General features: G+C 42.2%; 1 protein-coding gene across 3 annotated transcripts in view; it reads right to left on the reverse strand.

Annotated features, from left to right (window-relative positions):
- il15ra (interleukin 15 receptor subunit alpha) overlaps positions 1–24,239 on the reverse strand; it is a 42,247-nt gene extending 18,008 nt beyond the window's left edge. Inside the window, exons 1-2 of one of the 3 annotated variants that reach the window (XM_022671378.2) lie at positions 24,197–24,239; positions 23,642–23,747 (exon numbers count right to left, since the gene is read on the reverse strand). In XM_022671378.2, coding sequence (XP_022527099.1) covers positions 23,642–23,720 — 79 coding nt within the window. In that variant the 5' untranslated portion in view covers positions 23,721–23,747; positions 24,197–24,239. The other 2 variants (XM_022671377.2, XM_022671375.2) reach the window with 2 other exon arrangements.
- Positions 24,240–24,620: the final 381 nt, after the last annotated feature.

Here is a 24,620-nt window from a genome sequence, read left to right on the forward strand (position 1 = left end):
AGCCTCCGGGATGGCGGGCTTGATGGCTCAACCCCGCCTTACCCCCTACGACGGCAGCGCTGACTGGACAGCCTTCGAAGCTCAGCTTGAGATCGTGGCGGGCGCCGCGGGCGCTGCGGGCTGGACGTACGCAGAGACGGCAGCCAACCTCTGCCTGGCGCTGCGGGGTGACGCGCTGAGGGTACTGATCGAGCTCCCCGCCGAGTGCCGCTGCAAGCTGCCTGAACTGACACGGGCGCTGAGAACACGTTTCAGCCACCAACCATCGGAGGCGGCCGCCAAAATGCTAGTGGCGGACAGACGCCGACAGCAGGGAGAGACACTGGGCGTGCTGGCATCGGAGATGGCCCTGCTAACCCGACAAGCTTACCCAACGTTTCCGCGAGCGGCCCAGAGGAGGCTCGCGTTGGATCACTTTCTGCGCGCCCTTGAGCCGAGCGAGCTGCGCAAACACGTGAGGCTGGCCGTCCCGCAGACCCTGGAGTCCGTGGCGGAGCGGTCCGAACTCATCCTCTCAAGCCATCCTGGACCGGGGGGGGGGGCGTCGCCGGTTGCCCGTGATTCGCAGAGGTGGGGTCGGAGCCGGTCTGATGCCCAACTGGAGTGCTGGCGCTGCGGGGGGCGTGGCCACAAGCGAGCGCACTGCAGCCGGCCGGGAAACGGGAGCCGGGACCACCCAGTGAGGGTTACGGTGGCCCCAGGAACGCTATGCTTACCCTCGTGATCTGATTCCGGAACTGCCGGACTCAGCGGCTATTTCCTGAAATGTACATTGAATGGAGTGACGGTGAACGCGCTGGTGGACACGGGCTCGTCAGTCTCACTGATACGGCCCGAGCTAGCGACGGAGGTAGCGGCCCAGTTTGTGACTGACAACAGCCAGCGCATCGCTCTCTCTTCAGTCACCGGGGATCCTATAGGTCTCCTAGGATTAACGGAGTTGACGATTGATGTCGGCAAGGGGCCCTTTCCACAACAGTTCTGGGTAGGACGCATCAACGACCCGTGCATTCTGGGCAAGGACCTGCTCTCACGCGTCGGAGCTATCATTGACTGTGCACGGGGCTCGGTGCTGGTGACTGGACTCCCCATAGAGATACGGGACGAGTTAGGGGTAAGTGAACTGGTGGGAGGGGATGTGTGTGATTCGGTGCGTGATGCGGGGTTGAGTGTAGATCCGATAGAGGAGATGCTGGAGCGCAGTTGTGTGGGTTTATCAGGTCCCCAACAACTCTGTTTGCGCAAACTGATCGGCCGTTTTTGCACGAGTTTCGCTGTGTCTGAGCGCGAGTGTACTAAAACTAGCCTTGCGGTTCATTCGATAAACACGGGTGACGCCCAGCCCATCAGGCTGAGGCCGCACCGTCTGGCGTTAGCAAAGCGCGTAGCGGCGGAGCAGTTAGTCCGTGAGATGGCGAGTACGGGCATTATTGAGCCTTCGAGCAGCCCATGGTCGGCCCCGGTCCTTGCGAAAAAGAAGGATGGAAATTGGCGCTTTTGCGTGGATTATCGGCGACTTAACGCTGTCACGAAGCTTGACTCCTACCCGCTCCCCAGGATCGACGATACGCTGGACCAGCTGTCTGGCTCAGCCTGGTTCAGCTCGTTAGACCTGAGGAGCGGATATTGGCAGGTGCCCCTCGCGGCGGGGGATAGGGAGAAAACCGCTTTCTCGCTCGGCTCAGCCCTATGGCATTTCACGGTGCTTCCGTTCGGATTGTGTAACTCGCCGGCTACTTTTGAGCGTCTTTTATGCGGGGTTCCGCGGTCGTGCTGCGTCGTTTATTTGGATGATGTCTTGGCGCACGGAACCGACTTCGACTCCGCACTGTCTCACCTTGAAATGGTGCTCGGCGCGATTCAGGCGGCTAACCTGAAGCTCAATCCGGCAAAGTGTAATCTGCTAAGGCAGCGCGTGAGCTTCCTGGGCCACGTAGTGAGCGGTGCTGGCGTGGAAACCTATCCCAAAAAGACGGAGGCGGTCCGTGACTGGCCCACGCCGCGAGACACTAAAATGGTTCGCAGCTTCGTGGGGCTCGCCTCGTATTACAGGCGGTTTATTAGGGGGTTCGCGGACGTGGCAGCACCGCTTCATGCTCTGACTAAGCTTAGTGTGAAATTCCACTGGTCTGACGAGGCGGAGCGGGCATTCGAGGAGATAAAAAGCCGCCTGTGCAATGCTCCGATTCTAGCGTATCCGAAGGTGTCTGAGAGTTTCATTGTGGATACTGATGCAAGCGACCACGGCCTCAGAGCAGTCCTGCCGCAGGTTCAGGACGGCTCCGAGCGCGTAATAGCGTACTATAGCCGCCGCCTGGACAAGGCGGAGCGCAACTATTGCGTAACGCACCGGGAACTACTCGCGGTGGTCGAAAGCCTTAAACATTTCCGAGCGTACGTGTATGGGGTGCCCTTTCTGCTGCGCACTGACCACGCCTCGCTACAGTGGCTCATGCGTTTCCGCGAGCCCGAGGGCCAACTCGCGCTTGTTATCTAGACTCCAGGAGTTTCGTTTTGAGGTTGTGCACCGCCCGGGCCGTGGCCACAGTAACGTGGATGCTTTGTCGCGCCGGCCGTGTGTGGCCGCCGACTGCAAACATTGTGCTCGTGCTGAGGAGAAATATGCTGAGACTGCACGCTGCGCTGCAATCTCCGGGGATGTTACTGGCGTTGTCGGGGTGGCTCAGGTGTCCGTAGAGCAGCTCCGCGATGCGCAACGGGTGGATCGCGAATTATCGTGGGCAGTACACACGCGCTCAGTGCGAACGTCACACCGTCGTGGGGGGAGGTGGTGCCGCTGGGCCCGATTGCTAAGGCGTTGCGCTCCAACTGGGCTAGTTTTAGTTTGTCCGACGGCGTAGCATACCTGGGAGGATCCGCCGAACGGGCAACGCGTGTTTCAGGTGGTGGTACCGTGGGCGCTTAGGGGATCGGTCCTACGGGGAGTTCATGGGTCACCTGGGGCTGGGCACTTTGGTGTCACCAAGACTCTGAAGCGCCTGAGGCAACGCTTCTATTGGCCTGGGTGTAGAACCGACGTGGAACTCTTCGTGCTCTGCTGTGACGTGTGCGCTGCCAAGAAGGGCCCCTCGAGGGCGCCCCGCGCTCCACTTCACCCTTACCAGTGCGGCAGCCCGATGGAGCGGGTGGCCGTGGACGTGCTGGGCCCCTTTCCGGTGACGGACTCTGGAAATCGCTTTGTACTGTTGGCGATGGACTATTTCACGAAGTGGCCAGAGGCCTACGTGGTGCCGGACCAAGGGGCGGTCACTACTGCGGATATCCTGGTGCGGGAGTTATTTTGCAGATTCGGGGTTCTGGAAGAACTGCACAGCGACCAGGGGAGGAATTTCGAGTCGGAGGTCATGGCGGAGGTCTGCCGCATCCTGGGAATCCATAAGACCAGGACGACGCCCCTTCATCCGCAGAGTGACGAACTGGTGGAACGTTTTAACTGCACGCTGGCGGCGCAGTTGGCCATGGTGTCGGACAAGAACCAGCATGACTGGGACAGGCACCTGCCGGTAGTGCTGCTGGCCTGTCGCTCCGCTGTGCAGGAGACGACGGGATTCACGCCGGCTCTGCTTATGTTCGGGCGCAAACTGAGGACGCCGGTCTCCCTGGCTTTTGGGGCGCCTCCTGACGGGGGCGGGTACGCTTTGGACACGCCCACTTTTGTCTCGGACCTTATGTCTTCGCTGGAATTAGCACACCATCTAGCGCGCTCCAACCAGTCTGCTGCCGGACAGAAGCAGAAGCGTGCGTACATCACGCGCTGCTTTGGGGACCCGTTGGCGGTGGGGGCGAGGGTTTTGCTATATAACCCTCAGCGGAAGAAGGGACTGTGCCCGAAGCTCCAGTCGGCCTGGGTGGGTCCGTGCTTGGTGCTGTCCAGGCTGGGGGAGGTGTATAAGATCCGGTGGGGCAGACGCACTATGATTGTGCACCGTGATAGGCTGGCCCTCTATAGGCCGAGACTGTCGGACACTGTGGACGGTGGTGCGGAGCCTGCCGGCATTGGCTCTTCGGAGCCGCTGGCAGGCGGTGCCGTGCCCGGCCCCTCCAGGCTGCCGCGGGCACGGAGGCCGCCCGCCCGCCTTAATGACTTTGTTTGCGACTGATTGTAAAAAAAAAAAAAAAAAAAAATGTTCTGTTGTACACTGGGTTTGTGTTGGGTTGGTGGGGTCGCCGGGACGGCTGACCCTTGGGAGGGGGGCTATGTGGCGGCTCTGGGTTGTGTGTGTGGCTGCCTGCAGGCATGTTTCTGTTCTCCTGTGTGCGAGGATGACAGGGGTGGGGCATCTCCCTTGGGAGGGGTTATGCAGAGAGGGTGGGCACCACTCTGGATCTGCCATCTGGGAGACACACAGCTGGGATGGTGGCCTTTGGGCTATTTAGCTCTGTGGGAATGGTTTTTAGCTCTCCTAGTCTTGTTAAAGACTGTAAGTGAGTGGCAAACCAGTTAAATAAAGGAGCTGTTGAGCATTCAGCATGAGTCTCACGGGTCTTCCTTCCTCTTCCACGCCACAATATGATTCTTCGTTGCTTGCCATGATAGAAGTTATTAAACTTGTCTTGCACTGAATTCTGTAGATTGAGCCTCCCCAATTTGGCAACCCGAATAAGCTTCGTGTCTGGGGAGGGGTGGGAGGAGCAGACAACTCTGTGACGTTTTGAAATTGGACTGCTGGAGCCATTTCACACACTCGCTCTCATTTCCAACAGAATGTACCTTTAACGCTTTAATTACCTTTGTCACCATCATCTACCAAAACGAGGGGGTATGTGGGGTATGGAAGTAGCATTGGACCGCTGGGTACTAGCAATGCCGCCTTACTGCTGGTCAGACCTTCCATGGTTTTCACAAAGATCCTCTATACTTCACCTTGAATACATTTACAAAATCAGTAGAAATTGCCATTTCAGTTTGAGATGTGTGTTACCGTGCTAGCTAGCTAGCTAAGGCTAGCCATATTAATATTACCCAACCAGCCAATCTAGCCAGATGAACGTTAACACAGAGAGCAAGCTAGCTAAACCTGGTTCTCCGGCTATGACTGGTTTAACACTTTATTTTTATTATTATTTTTATTATTATTATTAAACTGATTATTTTCTCGGTTTAGCCTCAAAACACGTGTTTGTCAAGCCATAGGTCTTTAGAGTAGCCTGCTTAGCTTAATTCATATTGTGGGGAGCCTGGTCTTAGCTGGACTGTATTTGGCAATTAATGGTCGTGTTAACATTAATTTAATGTATGATTTGGTATAGCACATTAATGTGGACACAAAAGTAAGTTCAGAACAATATATAAAAGAGTGTTTCTTAAAGATACTGGATAGAATAAGAAAATTGAAGAAGGAAGCTGTGTCCACATTATTTGCCCGTAAGCCGAACTACAAGGTATTTTACTACGGTCACTAAGTTAGTAAGTAACTAAGATGCCTGAATTTCCGTTTTTTGAGCATGCCCCCCAGCCTTGCCTACGTTTCAACATGTGAATGGAGTGAATAATGTGCTAATGAGGCTAAAGTTTGACTTTCTGAATGCAATTCACAAATAAGTTTTTGAACATTTTAATTTCATAATTTCTTAATTTCTTAATGTCTGTGTACAGACCTGGAGGTTTGTCTCTAAAGTGCTGGGATTAGTAAGTTAGTAAAACTCCAGTTTTCTGCAATGTAAATCAATCTTTACAAGTTGAAACAGTATGCTGCCCACAGTATGCAGTTGCCCAGATATTTCTGGTTGGTGTGCTATTCTCAGTCCAGCAGTGACACTGAGGTGTTTAAAAACTCCAGCAGCACTGCTGTATCTGATACACTCATACCAGCACGCACACTAAAACATACAAACACTTCATACACCACCACCACGATAATCAGTGTCACTGCAGGGCTGAGAATAATGACCCTGATAATAATAGCTGCTCTGTGGTGGTCTAGCCTGTGGGGTCCTGAGCATTACAGAACAGGGTGAAAGGAGAATCATAAAGTAAGCAGAAAAACATTCTGTAATTTGTAGCTATAGCTACAAAGTCCCTGTACAGTCAGTGGAGCTAATAAACTGGGCAATGAGTATAAAAAGGTGGGTATAATAATCTGACTGGACTGTGTATGAACATGTTTGATTTTTGACCATACGAAAGTATTATTTTATGCTATTTTGTCCATATCGTGCACCCCTGTCTATGCAGTGTTTTTAAAAACTGTAAAACATTGTGATACTTCATGTGTGATATATCTATATTTATTTTTTATATTTCAACCATTATTGTGAGTGTACAGCTTGTGTTAAAATGCAGACTGCAGGAATGCTGAAACAACTAAATCAGAACTGGTGTGACCAGCTGCCTACAGGATTTTTTTTTACATGTTGTACAATATGTAGATAAGACAAACTGCGTAACAGAGAGTATAGCCCACGCATATTTTACATTGTGTTCCTCTCAGGGGAGACCATACTGACAGGGTGGAGTGTTTTCTGGTGCAGAAATGGTGAGAGCACAGCCCATCCCTCTGTTGTTTCTGATTTACAGATACTTCTCCAGTTCTTCAGCCACAATAAAACAGCAGGAAGTCCATTAGTGACCAGTAACTCTAGCCAGGCGAGGCTTTAATTGATGTTTGCGCGTGTGCGAGTTTCCGAGGAGATTCCATTAATGTGATTGAGCTGTTATGTTGACTTTCAAAGGTCGATCAAGGTAATGGGATCAGTGATTAGAAGAATCCTGGTTTTGTAGTCAAAGATCGGATCATTTTTATTATATAAAGATAGAGCTGCTTTCTCACAAGGCTCATTAAAACATCCAACAGCTGCTCTGGTTGGGTTTGAGTCAGACAGGGGGACCATATATTGTCCACGACATCCAGAAGCACACACATGAACATTTGCAGCATTTAGCTGATGCTCTTTTCCAAAGCAACAGTTACACAGTTAATCCTATTGCAGAGGTGGGTACTAGATGCAGTGTTAGACGTCTTGCCTAAGGACTCTTATTGGTGTAGCACAGCATACCATTCACCCAGACTGGAAACTGAACCTCAGTCTTCCACATGATATGGTAGCTGACTAGGACTTAGTGGTGTTATCCACTTGACCACACCAAACATTGCACATGACATTCCCAGCTAAACCAATATTAACATTTTAAACACATTAAAAGTTAAATTCCCAAAACTAAAAATTAAAACTGGTGACACTAGTGACGTTGCAGCAACATTACCAGATCACTTAAAATGTTAAATATAAAGCAGTCTAAGAACACCCGAAAAACAAACTCGACAAATTGAATGTTCTAAGAACTAACCAAACACTGTTTGGTAAGAAAATGACCAACATGACTGACTTAGTCAACCAGCATAACCAGCAAGATAGTTGAATATTGTGGCGTGAGGAGGTGGGGGAGCCGTGGGTCAACCCCACGCCTGAACGTACAGCCCTATCTGTCCCAGCTGGTCCGCATCAGGACTAATTAAGCAGTCAGCTGGGACAGGTATAAAAACCTTTGCCTCAGCCCACACTCGAGAGGACTTTTGACTGGGGAGCTGTGAGCTGAGGCCGCACGAACCTAAGAGACAAACTTTAAGTTATATATTGAACTCTAGAGCCCCACTGGGGCGTATTTATGTTTATTTAAGTTCTTTTGGGTGTGGTGGAGGGCATTAAAAAGCCAATTAATGCAATTAATGCAAGTACACGCCACAAACGTAACCAAAACAATATTAGGCAGGTGGTGTTAATGTTTTGGCAGATTGGAGTAAGTCATCCATATAGCAAACAATCAAGATTCTCAAGAACGGTGAAGTTAAGACTTAGCCTAAACACCTTTATTTGTAAGACAACAGGTTAGGTTTAGAATTAGGCTTTGTGTTGAGGATATACAACAACAAGCCCAAAGTAATGTGGGTGGAGTCACTTACTAATATGGACAATTCTAGCCAGAAACTGCCGGTCACAATCATTACCATCCACTGCACTGTCCACTAGAGCTTAGATTCTCTGCCCGAACCTGACCCGACCCGAGGCACGACCCGAACTTCATGCTACGTTTTTTTATGTTATTTTTATTTTATATAAAGCTATTAGGGCTGTCACGATTCTCTAAATCCTTGATTTGATTTTATTTCCGATTTTAGGGTCACGATTCGATTCTCAATTTTCTTTATTTCTTTTTTTTTTTACAGCAGAGAGGCTTATTTCAAAAGGTGGGCTCGATATAAGTAATGCTGTAATACACCACATTAGGCACTAATGGTCAAATTTAAATAATTTAATTAAGATATATATTTAATGCCATCTAGTGGCTTTTTTGGTAGCAGCAGTGTGCACTATTAAAATAAATAATAAAAAAATACAGGAACAGTGATGTACAAAACAATAGAACAATTAGAGCTCTATGTTCTATAGAACAAACTGAACTCTATCCTACTATAACAGTGAAACATGAAAAATAAGACTTGAGAATGACAATTTTTTTTGCTTTGACAAAGATATATTATTAACTTTATCTGAGAGAAAGATGCTCCTTAACGTACCAAAACTATTAACATATTTGAGGCTAGACAAAAACAACTGTTATTTTTATATATTTTTAAGTTTTTCTTTACGAAGATGAGAATGTCCACATTCTCTGGAGATTCACAATGCGGCTACAGTGCGCTGCGCCATTTGCGTAGCGAGCGTCGATCCTCTTTTTGACATCGAGACTCGAGATATATCGATATATATTCGATGAAATATCAAAATCGTGACACCCCTAAAAGCTATGGCATGAAAAATCACAATATAGCAAAGTATCAAATCCAACTGTGTTTAAAAAAAAAATGTTGCACAAGTTAGAATGTTAAAATCATGCAGATCTGGAACTGCAGTGAGCACTGCACACGTGAGCTCCTCGGCTTCTCCTTGCATAGCCTTTTTGCTGTTTTATGTGTTCGCACTAAGGCTATATGTTTAAAATAAAAAAAAAATTGTTTGTTCAGAACGTATTTTATATTCTTAAACATAGTTAATTATATTAGAGTAGGTGAAAGCCATTGTAAATTAGGTTATTTTTCTTAGTCTATTTCAGTTTAATGAGTGTACAGTGCATAACCCTATTGTTTTATGTGTTTTGCATGTTAAGTATACTGCAGTAGACAGGGACAGTAGACAGACATTGGTTCTTAATAAACAATTAAATAATAGGTCTTCTGCAGTGCTGCATTGTTAACGCTCTACTTACTAAAAAATGTTTAATTAAATCAGGCTCAGGCTCACAAAAACAGTTTATAGGGCAGGTTGGGTCAGGCTCGTGCACGGGGCTCGGGCCGGGTTGGGCTGGTATTTTTGGGCCTGATCTAAGCTCTACTGTCCACTGTGGGTGGTAATAGCTTCTATCATGTATTAATGGTACACAACACTACAGATTTGAGTAATGTTAAAAGCCAAGGGACTAGTATTCATCCTCACTCATGAGATAACACCTCACAACTTATACAGGTATGGGCATTCCCAAGCCAGTGATCATGAGATATGATCAATTTACATAATGCTGCCCCCTATGATATTTTGGCATGTCAGTGTATTAGGGTTACATAAAGGAGAATTTAAAAGATACTATAGTAAACACTTCCGTTAAATGTGAGTTAAACACAACAAAGCATCTATATATATATATATATATATATCATATATATCAGCAGGTGGCTGAACATTTATTCCTAGAAATGTTTACTGAAGCCCAGAGAGCAATAAATCTTGTGACACAGCTGCATAAAGATTTCACAGGATATTGTGAAATAATCCGTGAGAACATGTCTATGGTATGAGGTCTTTTGGTGTTTTGCCCTCATCAGCGGAACAGTAGAAGGCTACAGTCAGGTCTCTACATGAACGGCACAAAACCGCAGAGATACAGAAGATGTGAAGACCCTAACATGCTGCAGCTCTTTGTCACAAAAAAACAGCCACATCCAGAAGGAAGGCTGTGTCGTCAGCACAAAGATCAGGGGTTTGTTGTCATATCTGTAAGGTGCAATTTCATACAAGGCCAAAGCAAGGCCAGCATTGCAATCATGAGGTCCTGCAACCAGTGGGTTAAGCATGCAACCTTTTCTGAATGCACACTCTAGTGCGCTATTCAAACTAGGGATGGACGATATATCATTTAAGCAGTGGCGTGCAGTGAACATAGTAGGTACCCCTTCTGCAACCACCCCACCAGACCACAGCCCACCAACACCACCCACTCCCCGCCGCCGGCCGACCGACCGACACATAGATAAATATTACAATAACTATATATTCTTTGTCTTGACTTAGTTATATTAACTTAATACACATCAACAGCCCACAAATACAACAGCTACAAACTACAAAAATATACAATAGACAACAATTAATGCTTAATTTGCCTACAAGTACAACCGTTCAACAAAGATCACTCATTTGTATGTCTATAGTACACCAGGGCAACCAAAACATTAGGTACACACAAAAACTCATCAGTCAGGCGGCCATTACTGTGAATTAGTTTCACATTAAAGGACAATATATATAATATAATATAACACAATCTCTGTCTGATTTACAGTTGCAATTCCATGATAGTTATGTAACTATTGAACTAATCCAGCATGAGCTCCGTTTATGACTAAGCAATGCGTAACACCTTCAACACAGAGCTGAGAAGGGGTTACACAGCCATGGCCCCGCCCCCGTAGTAAAAAAAAATCATGAATCTGATTGGTTAGACTGTCCTTCAACTCTGCTAATAGAGTCATTCCTAAACCCTTCTCAAAATCAGGAGAAGTGTCCACGCAGACACGTGGGGGCAGAAGCCATTTTAAAAAAGCTTTCATTGGTTAAAACCGCTGTCAGTCAGATAAGAGTCCTGTAGCAACTAAAAAACACAGACTAATGCTTTGAATTAGTTGCTGTTTTGTATTTTAGTTAATTTATAAAATAAATTCTTACACTTACAATAGCTATGATATATATTTCCTGAATAAAAATGATGTAATTTTTTGCATGCATTTCTTGTCACCCCTTCTCTGAAGGTTTAAGCATCGTTATCGCAATGGACACGTGCTTTAAAAGCAGCGGCAGACAGCTTATCGAAAGCTGTGCACCTCAGTCCAGCCCAGTTGCGGGCAGATATTTTCAGATATAGCTGAAACAATGCTTTTAATCCCAGAAAAAAACGCTCTTATTTACCTTTTAAAAGGCCATTTAAATGCCCAATTAAAGGGCCAATTATTGTTGTTTTGCTATTTAATCTCATTTTGAGTGCTTGGCTGACTCTAAAGCGCTGACTCAGCTCTTGGTCAGTCTGGATCTCTGTAACGAGACAAAGCGTGGGTGGGGGAGGGGCTGGTGACATCACAGGTCCTGCATTGTTTAATATTGTGATATATAATGCAAATAAAAAAAAACTGGTTTAAACAATGAACAATTTTTCCAATATCGTGCAGCCCTAATTCAAGCACGATGATGCACATCCACATACTGCTGCCATCTTAGGAACCTGCCCTGAATACACAGATACTATGATACTATGAGATGGCCAGCCTCATCTCCCAGCCAGATCTTTCCCTGATTGAAAATGTGTGGAATGCTATTAGACATGCTATTAACAGTTCCAACACCCACACCGCTAAATCAGCAGCAACTGTGTGAGAATATTGGACCTTTATACAACAGTTAGTTCCGACCTCACAATCTGATTGGTTGAGAAGTGTTCTAGCCATGCTGATATTTTTGATAACATCACGGCCTTTTCACACTAAACTTGTATCACTCCGCCGACGTGTTGCCGAGTAACAGCGTATATACACAGTACAGTTTTGAATCATCACCTCCAGCGGCACCAGCAGCAGCGTTAGCTTAGCACAGGCTAGCGCCCAACCACGGCACACTCGCCCGCAGTGCTGGCATGTTTTTTGTGGAAAAAAAAGAAGGAAAATCGCTTGGCTAATTCCGTCTCACAGCCAGAACGATAACTTTACCAGCCAGGCTAGGCTAAGCTAAGTTAATGCTGAGCTAAAGCAAGCTACGCTAACCTAACCACAGTCCAGCCGGCATGCTAACCAACACCACTCAGCAAAACAGGCAGAAATGTTCAAAAAATGCTCAGCTTTCAACTGAAGACGACTCCACGGAGCAGAAGAGTACTAGCGCTATTTCACGGTCATAACATTCACCATCTTCGCTTATTCCAAATTTTGCGTTCAAGCTAACTTTCGTGGTGTTAGTCTGCCTGAACCATACACTGTTAATACACAGTCAAGTTTCAGTTCTGTTACAGTTGTTGTGGAACTACTTTTTGGCGGAAGGCACAGTCCATATTAAAGCATATTTATTCTGAATTTCTTAAAGTTCTTTGATTTATTTTCTTTATTCATTTTGTAAAAAAAAAGAAAAACTCTTGTATAAAAGCAATAGAACACTCGAGGCCCACTACCACTAATCTGCATTAACAGTTTAGTGTAAAATATGAGAAAATGTTTCTACATTCGTAACACAATATTTTATGGTTAGTCAGTTTTATTTATTAATTTTAGTACATATATTATACATATTTAGATTTTTTTTTTTTTTTTAGCAAAAATATTTTTCTGGTTAAGTACTGTAAAATGTTAAAAAAAAAAAACATTTTAAAATTTAAGACATTATATATGATAATTTTTATCTCTTCTGGCAGTGAACAAGGTTTCATAATTAGGATGACACACATCCAAGTCAGTAATATTTTGTAATCTCTGTATATTAAAGTAACTACACTAAGCATCGGAGCTGTGTCAAAAAGTCCCTGTAACTACTATTAAATGTGCCTATTCATGCTCACAATCCATTAAATGTCAGTGTCACTGCTACAGGAGAATATTCTACCAACAGCGTCATGTGTGCATATTCCTGTGGGCAGTTTCATGTAACCACTAATGAAGGGCTAGAGGATTGTCAACACAACATGTGCAGGAAGGAGGTTTAGAGCTTCTATCTCTGACTTTACTTTATCTACAAGGTGGAGCAGCTAGAAGTAGGACTGTGTAATAGAGTGGAGAACAGTAAGTGAAGAACACAGTGTTTAAAAACTCCAGCAGCACTGCTGTATCTGATCTACTTGGCACCTTCATGACCGAACAGTCACTGCAGTGTTGAGACTGAACGATCCACTACACAAATAATAGCTGCTGTGTAATTATAGAACTACAAAAGGTCCTGTATGATCAGTGAGGCTGGAAAAATGGACAATGGGTGTAGAAAAGAAAGGGTGGTTATAATCTCATGCTTCAGCAAGTCTCTTATGGGTTAAATAATAGCAGCTCTGTGGTGGTCGTTTGGAGTGCTGAGCACTAAAGAACAAGGTGAAAGGAGCATAATAAGGTATGCAATCAATGGAATTAAAAAATAAATGTAACAATTATTGTAAAATGAGTGTATAAACAAGGAGGTAATACTGGATCAGTGTAATATAGCTCTTAAGGTAACATCATCATCTAGGAATACCTGTTGCTGAATTTGTGAACAGGTTTGTCTAAGTCGTAAATTTACTCGCAGTGACTCTGGTATTAGATATGCATCTGGAAATGATGCAGCTTAAAGGTATTTGGTGCTGTATGCCATAAATTACAGCACAGACAGCACAGAATACTGACATGCCAAAAGTCATGAGACTTTTAATTATGAAGAGTTACCTCAAGGGGCAGCTTGGGAAGATTCACACCTTTCTGTGTGGTGTTTTCTTGTGAGTAAAATTGAACACTGGCCTGTGTGCTAATGGTAAAGTGATGGGAATTATGGGAGTTAGAGCGAGGTCTGATAATGCTTGCAAATAGACAAATAGGATGTCCCATTTCTAAAGCTGTGTAAGTATTTAACATTCCTCCATCCACAGCGTCACACGTGTACTGGGAAAAAGTGACTTGTGGCTTCTTGCTGTGGAATTCTCAATGCGCACAGACAAGGAACTTTAGCAGAAATCACATCCACACTCAGTACAGGAGACCCTGCTCACAAATCCCACAGGTCAGTGTACCGATCAAATGCTGAGCACCGAGCACTAAAAACCAGAGGAAAACAGCAACACCAGTAATCTGCCATTTAATCAGGCTTTAAATGGCTTTTTAAAGGTAAATAAGAGCGTTTTTATTGGGATTAAAAGCGTGAATTCAGCTGTAACAGAAAATATCTGTGCAAAACTGTGCTGAACTGAGGTGCACAGCTTTCAACACATGCATTTACAAGCATGTGCCCAACCATGTGGATGGAGGCCATGATATTGAAAATCTAAGCTTACTGTAAATTAAAAGGAAAACATGGTGACACCCTTGCTCATGTTGATGTAGACATCTTTACTAGTGTCACTTACTGCTTCATATAATCTGGTTAGCCTCATGTTTGGAAAAAATACCAGAAAATTGTGCATTGATGTGTATCGATAGTGTGTATGGTGTCACATCAATGTCAAAAGTCAGGGGGTGAAAAAAATTAACCAGCTTGTTTTAACATTTTGCGTATGTAAAACGTCTCGCGGGTGCAAATGTGAAGCTCGCGAGCAAAAAAAGGGAATTGTGTGCGCACTGAACAAAATATCGCTCTCGAGCTTCATTTTTCTCCTCTCGGGTGTTTATGTTTTCTCTCAAATTTACAGCCCGGGTTTAGTTCCCGGAGTTACCGGCTACCTCGCTCAGCGCCGGTCGCTCCAGACGCTAAATGAGAGAGCTGGTCGCCCCAGACGCTAAACGAGAGAGCCGGTTGCTCCGGGCACTAAACCCGGGCAGACAGCACCGGAGGGTCTTCGCTCCAGGCATTAAACGAGAGAGCCGGGCACTAAACACGGGCAGACACTGCTGGAGAGCCGGCCGCTCCAGGCACTGAAAGAGAGAGCCGGGTACTAAACCCGGGTAGACACCACTGGAGGGATGGCCGCTCCAGGCACAGAATGAGAGAGCCAGGTACTAAACCCGGGTAGACACCACTGGAGGGACGGCCGCTCCAGGCACTGAATGAGAGAGCCGGGTACTAAACCCGGGTAGACACCACTGGAGGGACGGCCGCTCCAGGCAATGAATGAGAGAGCCAGGTACTAAACCCAGGTAGACACTACTGGAGGGACGGTCACTCCAGGTACTGAATGAGAGAGCTGAGTACTATATAATATATTCCAAACGTCAATTGCTATTTAAAGGACGCGTGCGCAAGGCATAAAAATTGACAGTTGACAGGGTGTACGATAGGGCCCTTGATTGTTTTGGTAAAAGAAACTGCAGAAAAACCTGCTGTACTTATTGTAGGCAGATTTGTAATCTCTAAGCATGTTAATTGGATCTGTCTGCCTAAGGTGAACAAAAGCCAACCACAATATTTTAATTCCAGTAAAGACACCAACAAATAACACACTGTTCAAAAACATCAAAGTGTTAGAAAAAAGAAAAGCGCTAGACTTGCCAGAACCTTCTTACCGCACTAATGCTGAGAAAATAGGCGGTCTCACCACAGATGTTTAGTTTTCAAAGCCAGACTGTGTTCAACCACTGTACTGATCTTAAGATTATCTAAAGAAAAATCCTCAAGCTCACTGCAAAACATTATACCTTAGCAAGTGAAATCAGTTCTATCTACCAGACTGAAAGGATGCTCAACTCTCTCCCTGCTTTACTCCTCTACCCCTTTGTACCCCTTATACACATATGAAGTCCCCAAATACCCAATCAATATTGAACTGGGTCCTTTAAAACTGCTATGCACTCATTCATATCACCTCTTCCCAGAATTGAAATGCTTGATCAATATTAATATATGATTATTTATGATTATTATTGATTTATTTGTTTTGCCAATTCCTGTGAGGCTTTATGTGTGTTTTGTTGTATAATTGTTTTGTTTTTAGTTGTATAGTAGAGTTTTTGTCGAACTCTTCTACGAACAGTAGTTTGTAAAACCTTTAATCCTGCACTTTGGAGCTTCTCGCTGATGTCACAAACAGTTTCTTTAACTTTCTTTACAGCACTCACAAATGTTTCTGTCATTAACTGCTGCCATTTTCTTTGATCTACCTGTTCAAGGTAGTAAACCAGTCACAACTTTCTTCTTCAGGGCATTCCAAACAGTTGTGCAATGGCTCTGATAGATTTTCCATCTTCTCTCAGCTTCACAGTGGCTTGTTTCGCATCTATAGACAGCTCTGTGGTTTTCATGTTGTTTACTCTTCTAACTATAAATGCACCGTCTGCACAGGCAAAACCCAAATCTGAAACTGATTATAGACATTCAGTGCTATTCGATGTTTAAATAATCAGTGTATCAGGATACAGACTTACAACAAAACACATCTGACAGTCACATGTTCCAATACTTTTCCTCATAAGAAAAATGGGTGGAATCAGACAAAGGGTCTGAACTGTGCAATATCAATATGCAAATAAAAGTTGAAATAATTTATCTCATATGTATCTTTTAATGTGAAACCCAAAGGTTTTCATTCTGCAGCAGAAATAGTGAGTAGGGATTGCCCTCACTGTTCCAATACTTTTTGAGGGCACTGTATATTACAATATTGATATTACAATATTTTGTCCCACCCCTAATTGTGACATTTTGGACTTTTAGTGTGTTCTTGTGGAAATTCCTATACTACTTTTTATTTAATTTTAGCAATGTAAAATACTAAAGAATAAAAAAACTATTAAGGGCTCTAGAGTGCAAACAATTTCTAATGGTGTGAATTCTGTGGTGTGAAATTTTGCTGTTCGATGGAGGAAAAAGTCGTTCGACCAGAGAACTCTGGACTGAAGTCTTCATGTGGTTCAAAAACAGGACTCCCCCTATCACTAGTGATGCCTCAACACTAGGAGGGTGAAGACTAGTACATGCCTCCTCCGATACAGATAAAGTCAGCTAGCTCCTCTTTTTGAACTGCTGCTGATGCAGCATGGCCCAGTAGCATCACAGTGCACTCTGAGGAAAGTGCAGCGACTCGATCTGATACATCAGCTCCCAGATGCCTCATATTGGAGTGAGAGAGCGCAATCTACACACCCAGAAAGAGCAAGGCCAATTGTGCTCTCTCAGGGCTCTGGATGGCAAGCTTAATGAACAGGATTCGAACCGCTATCAATTGAAATTTTAATAAAAAATCTGGTAAAATATCTAAATTAGCTTTATATTTGCATCTTATTTTTAAGGGTTTTAGGGAGACCTGGTATATTTTATCAATATAAGGCAGCCCTTCTCAGCTATTAATGTAAAAATATCTTAGAGTAACTGCACTCTTAAGGCATTTTTCATTAATAGCTGAAATGTGTTGCTCGATATTAATAAAATATACCAGTTCTGCCTAAACCCCTTAAAAATGCTAAAGCAAAGATGCAAATATAAAGAGAATTTAGATATTTTAATTAAAATTTTACTTAATAGCCTATAAATTATTTGTTTTAGGCTAATAAAAGTATATCAAACTATAAATAAATTGGTCAAGGGTTGTCAGAGATATACAGTATTATTATATATACAGATATACAGTCTCATATATATATATATAGTGTTAATTTAGATACTGAAATGATATGGTTTTGACCAAAAAATACATTCATCCAGCACTAACCTGTAGCATGAAAGCCAATTAATATTTAGTACACCAGTGCAAATAGTCTAGAGTCTGTAACTGCAAAAAAAAACAAAAAAAAAAAACAATATTGTGCAGCACTAATTATATGCATGCATAACTATGTCCACTTGCCCAAACTTACCCTTTCAGCTCTAAAGTTCTAGGACAGTTCAGCCTGTGGCTGTACATGGTAACGCTTTAATAATGTTATATTATTATTTTAGGTCAATATCACCCACCCCTATCCACTAGCACATCTCCCAATAGCTATTACCAAACACAAGAAGAAGCCACCTGAAAAGTCAATATGTCATTGAGTAACATGCTGAATATGTGCTAAGCAAACACAGCTGGTTTATATTGTCTAGCAGACTTAGTGATTCATGACCTAGAATTATTAACTGTGTCCATAAAAAAACAATTACCCGTGGTGCTCTGCATTTAGCTGGCTGCAGAACAAATTTCACAACACTGAGCTCAGATCCAGCCAATAAATATCAACCATTCCAAACTGGGGTTGAGCCTATATTCCCAAACTGACCTGACCTACATAAGGCACTCTCAGGGTAGGCCCATCGCAAACTCTTGAGCAGCAGATCCTTTCAGAATCAGAGAAAGAGTATTAATAATAATAATGCCTGGCTTACACTACACGATTAAAAAAATCTTAACTGATGTTAAATATGTGAGATATTCCACACAATAGGATCAGATGACAGAAAAGGTATTGCTATTCTTTCTTCTCAAAAATGATCCAAGAAATAGAAAGAGAGGGATATGGATAAAATTCATGGATAAAAGCGTCCACTAGAGGTGAATACATACAAACATACATACATAGCTATGTACACTGCAGACACTACAATACAATATAGCTAAAGTTTAACAAAAGTTTAAACACACCTTCTCTTTTTCAAGGAGTTTTTTTATTTTATTTTCATGACTATTTACATAGTAGATTCTCACTGAAGGCATCAAAACTATGAATGAACACATGTGGAGTTATGTATGTAACAAAAAAAAGGTGAAATAACAACAAAAAACTAAATTATATTCTAGTTTCTTCAAAACAGCCACCCTTTTCTCTGATTACTGCTTTGCACACTCTTGGCATCATTCTCTCAATGAGCTTCAAGAAGTAGTCACCTGAAATGGTTTTCCAACAGCCTTGAAGGAAGGAGTTCCCAGAGGTGTTTATTAGCACTTGTTGGCACCTTTGCCTTCACTCTGCGGTCCAACTCACCCCAAACCATCTGGATTGGGTTCAGGTCCGGTGACTGTGGAGGCCAGGTCATTTTTTGTGAAGTACATAAAACTCCACATTGTTCATTCATAGTTTTGATGCCGTCAGTGAGAATCTACAATGTAAACAGTCATGAAAATAAAGAAACCGCATTGAATGAAAAGGTGTTTCCAAACTTTTGGCCTGTACTGTATATATATACACACACACACACACACACACACACAATATATTGGCAAAGGTATTCCCTCAGCCATACAAATCACAGAACTCAGGTTTTAACTACTTCCATGGTCACAGGTGTAAAAAAACAAGTATGTAGGAAGCAGACTGCTTAAACAAACACTAGAGGTACACTACTAGACTTACACTATTAAATATTCCACAGTGAACTGTCAGCGCTATTATAACATAGGGGAAGTGACTGGGAACAAAAACAACTATGCAAAGGCCCATAGTGCACACAGGTCAACACATTTCTGCAGTCAATCAAGTGCTAAAAACTTCACATGGCCTTCAGATTAGTTTATGAACAGTAGAACACTGAAAACTTCATGGATTGGGTTTCCAAGGCTGTGCAGCTCCATACAGGTCATACATCTCCAAACACAATGCTGGCTGTGAATACTTTTGGCAAAATAGTGTAGTGTATTTTCCTACTCTTAAATGTAAAAATTTTAAAGTGTTGTTAATCTATTCTAATGAGGGCAGTTGTGTTGGTTTAACAGGTCTTCCTTTGTTTTGTCTGTGGATCATTATTTTGGGCTCCAGTTTTTTTCCTGTGTTCCTTCTTTTTTATCTAAGCAAAACACTACAGGAAGCCACTTCTCTTTGCCATTAAAAATATTTGTGTATGTGAGGAACCACCAGACAGTGTACCTTTTCAGTAAAAGCTGCAGGGTAGAAGCGATTCAACAGTGTTGAATTAGAATGTTGTTCCTTATACAAATATGCAGATCCCAAATTCCTGTGTGGCTTCATGGTTAATTAGTAATTGCACCACACTAAACGAAGTGTATATATGCAGTCGTGTGAAAACTCTTCATGATTCCTATTTTTTAAGTAATTCAAATATTTGTAAAAGATAATACAAGTAAACCAAAAAAATGTTGACTTTTAATTTGTTTTTTAAGTTTTTATTATTAAGGAATAAAAAAAATCCAAAACTACATGGCACTGTGTGAAAAGTGTTTGCCCCTTAAAACTAACTAAAACTAAAATTGGTTGGTCCACCCTTAGCAGCAACAACTGCATTTGCAGTAATGTGCAATGCGTCTTTTAGAGCACTGTGGAAGAATGTTGGCCCACTCATCTTTACAGAAAATAGAATTTAACCACATTGGAGGGTTTTCGAGTATGAACCGCATTTTAAGGTCATGCCACATCATCTCAATAGGATTCAGGTCAGGACTTTGATTAGGCCACTCCAAAGTATTTGCTTTGTTTTTTCTTTAGCCATCCAGAGGTGGTGTGTCCTGCTGGTGTGTTTTAGATCATTGTCCTGCTGCAGAACCCAAGCTTATTTTAGCTTGAGGTGACAAACAGAGGGACGGACATTCTGCTTCATTATTTTTTGGTAGGGGGTGGAATTTATTGTTTCATTCATCACAGCAAGTCTGCCAGGTCTTGAAGCAGCAAAGCAGCCCCAGACCATCACACTACCACCATCATGTTTTACTGTTTTGTATGATGTTCTTTTTCTAAAATGCACTAGATGTAATGCAACCTTCCAAGAAGTTCAACTTTTTTGTTTTGTCAGTCCACAGAGTATTTTCCCAATATTCTTGTGAATCATCAAGATGTTTCCTGGCACAATTAAGACAAGCCTTGATGTTTTTCGGCTAAGTTATTTTGATCTTGGCATTCTGACATGCAGGCCATTTTTGCCTAGTCTCTTTCTTATGATGGAGTCATTAATGTTGACCTTAACTGAGGCAAGTGAGGCCTGCAGTTCTGTGCATGTTGTTGGAGTTTTTTTGTGACCTCTTGGTTGCAGTGCTCTTGGGGTAACTGAAACTGCAAAAACTAGAGAAATTGCATTTTGTGTTTACTTGTTTTGTCTTTGACTAATATTTAAATTTATTTAATGATCTGAAACATTTATAAGGGGGCAAACATGCAAAAAAAAAAAAAGAAAATCATGAAGGGGCAAACACTTAAATTGTATGCAAATGATGTAAAACTATATATTTTTTCCTTGTTAAGTTAAAAGGCCCATATTATATCTCTTTTTACACAACCTAGAATAGCTCTATGGGGTCTCCATATGTTTTTTTTATATACATTTGCATATGCTTTCTTATAGTGTGCAGAATAATATCAGTTTCAGTTTCAAATAATTGAAACAGCTCACCAAAACCTCAACCTATCCTTTGTATTTGACAATATTTGATTAACTTTACAGGTCCCCACTCACCTGAATTTATTTAACTAAACTGAGTTTAGTTGATATTATTTTTAGCCTCGCGCCGAATTCAGCTCCGCGCTGCGGGAGGGAGGGAGGGAGGGTAGAGAGAGAGAAAGCGCAGCACAGCGAGGCATGGCGCATTTTGCCTGATTTCTCTTGATTAAATATCAATAAATATGTGAATTTAATACCTCTTAATACCATATATTTTACATCACTTGATAGGACCTTATTTATTAAAATGTTTTTTTTTTCTTTTATCGCAATGCCGCGCGGGCATTCCTTATGACTGACGCTAAACTGTTTGATCCAGCTGTTATATTATATTATGTTATATTAATACCATTTTAACATTTTTCGTTTCTATGTTTTGAAATTCGTTAGATTATATTTTGGTCAACATTTTGGGTTTATTTTCGTTTGTTATTTTTCTAATAATAATAGAAATTAAATAATTTATTTTATTTTGTACATTTTTTAAGGGGCGAGTAACAAAATTATGTGCATGTTTCTGAAAAAAAAAAAAAATTGGGCGTGGCCGATGATATAGTCCATCGGCACAACCCTATTGCATAGTAACAAACCTTTTCGCTTTTGGTATTATGGGATAGTGTTTGAAAAATTTTGAGTGAAAAAGAAATTGAATTCATTTTGTGTATGGGATTAGTGTGGGGTGTGTATTGTCTTTGTTTGTGTTGTCACTATTGTAAGTTGCTTTGGACAAAAGCGTATGCCAAATGTAACGTAATGTAATGTTTGCATTATTTATATGTTGTGTCATAATTTGATATTTTTATTTTAAGAAAAACATAGACGCTCTAAACTCCCTGAAACTCTTGCCCCAGTTCGACTTACTAAAGTCTCACACTCCATGCTTGTTTATTGTTTCTTCTGAAATCAAGGGTATTAAAATAGTATTTATACTGTTTTTGTAGGAGTAACAATCTCTACTGTCCAGGGTAAAAGGCTTTCTGCTAGATTTTTATTCAACGCATTGCTGTTAGGATTATATTGCAATTTCTGACAAGAGCAAAAATGAGTGAGCTCAGGATGTTAAAGGATCACCACCCCACCTACATTCCCAAGTCCTCTTAAAAGCATTGGAAGAAGCCCCATCATTCCACAGAACAGTTCCACTGCTCCACAGCTTCAATATCTTAAATAGCTTCATCTACCAAGCCATATATAGGAATAAACAGAGATTAAATATTACCAGAATAGCCAAAGGACGTTGAATCAGTGCAGTAAAACAGCGCAGATCTCCGACGTCAGAGTAGATTTATTTGTGCACATTGATTTTACTGTTATTCAACACTGATTCAAATGTCATGGTTTTATATGTATGGTTTGTATTAAACTTTACTTACATGAAATACATACATGTTGTTTTTCCATCATCAACATTAAAAGATGTAATGCATCCAACAAATAACATTTAATATTCTCTGCTATCAGGGGAATGTAGGAGAGCCAAAACCACTCAAACCATTTAAATAAACGTTGATTCAATGTCAGATTGCAAAACTAACCAGTGAATATTAGGCCATGTTAAATAAAGTTGTTTTCCCCTCATCAACACTAGAAGATACAATAACTCAATGCAACTTAAAATGATGTTTAAATCAATGTTCTTTGCTACCACAAGAGTGTAGAAGAGCCTCACTAAAATCCCTAAAAACCTTTTAATAAAAGTTTATTCAATGGCATAATTTGAACACTAACTGGAGCCTATTAGGAAATGCTAATAAATGTGCTTTTTTCCCCCCCCATCACCATCAAGAAAATATGTAATACATCTAAATAATAAAGTTTATTTATGTTCTTTGCTATCATCAGAGTGTAGAAGAGCTCAGCCCAACCACTTAAAACCTTTAAATGAACGTTGATTCAATGTCAGACTTGCAAAACTAACCAGTGAATATTAGGCCATGTTAAATAAAGTTGTTTTCCCCTCATCAACACTAGGAGATACATGAACTCAATGCAACTTAAAATGATGTTTAATCAATGTTCTTTGCTACAACAAGAGTGTAGAAGAGCCCCACTAAAATCCCTAAAAACCTTTTAATAAAAGTTTATTCAATGGCATAATCTAAACACTAACTGGTGCCTATTAGGAAATGCTAAATGTGCCCCACCATCAATACAAGGTGTAATACATCCAAATAATAAAGGTTATTTATGTTCTTTGCTATCACCAGAGTGTAGAAGAGCTCAGCCCAACCACTTTAAACCTTTAAATGAACGTTGATTCAATGTCATATTCGCAACACAAACTAATGAATATATTAGGTAATGTTAAACAAAGGTTGGATAAGAGTTGTTTTTCAATCAACAACATTCAAAGTTGTAATGCAAAAAAAAACGTTTATTTAATGTTCTTGGCTATCAGGGTACTCACCGTTTACCCCGAAGATGTGGAGGGGGTACTCAGCCGCGGTGAAGATGAAGGTGAGGAGGAGGAGAGATGATGCCCGCATGTCCAGAAATACCAACACTGGGTCTGCCTGCCGGTGATTTACACATATTTTAGGAAATACACAGACTCCAGTCATCTGAAGCACGGCCTGTGACTACGACAGCTTCCTTTCCGTTCAGCAAAATAACATAAGTAGCCCGGTTTCACTTTCACTTAAACACACACACACACACACACACACACACACACACACACACACACACACTGCGCACACAAACACTGAGCACACACCGCAGAGCGTCCCAACACTTCGCGTGGGCTGGGGGTATAAATAACGCCGTGGGTCACAGTGGATCAGGGTAGCATATGGCGGTGCTGTACCGAGCTGTGTTCCTCAGGCAAAATTATATTTTCCACAGAGCTCCTTCAGTCCAGACCGGAGACGTCCCAGTCACTGATCCACCAACATCAGCGGGAAAGAGTAAAGTACACTATACACTGTACTTGTAACTTGTAACACTGTACTTGTACACTAACCTGCTGCTGGAGGTTACTTCACCATATGACTTCTCCACTGAACTAAGCTCCGCCCACTGGGGCTTCAACCCAATAACCAACCAACGCCACGCTAGTTTATATATATATATATATATATATATATATATATATATATATATATATATATATATATATATATATATATATATATTTAAATATCCTTACATGTTCAGAAAGTGCGGTTTGTGCATGTAGCAAATATACTGAATTTATACATAAACCTTGTGTAACAATATGTTAAAAATAAAATTGCTTTTAACAAAAACTTATAAACTTGTAAACTTTGATCTCATTTACCAATATATTTGAGATTTTTTGTGTTAGCATGACTCCCTTTCAATTATGGCTACTACCATTAGCATTACTACCACAGTGTTAGCATTACTACCACGCTTTTATCATC

Source organism: Astyanax mexicanus, chromosome 2, assembly GCF_023375975.1.
Source record: "Astyanax mexicanus isolate ESR-SI-001 chromosome 2, AstMex3_surface, whole genome shotgun sequence".
Taxonomy (NCBI): domain Eukaryota; kingdom Metazoa; phylum Chordata; class Actinopteri; order Characiformes; family Acestrorhamphidae; genus Astyanax; species Astyanax mexicanus.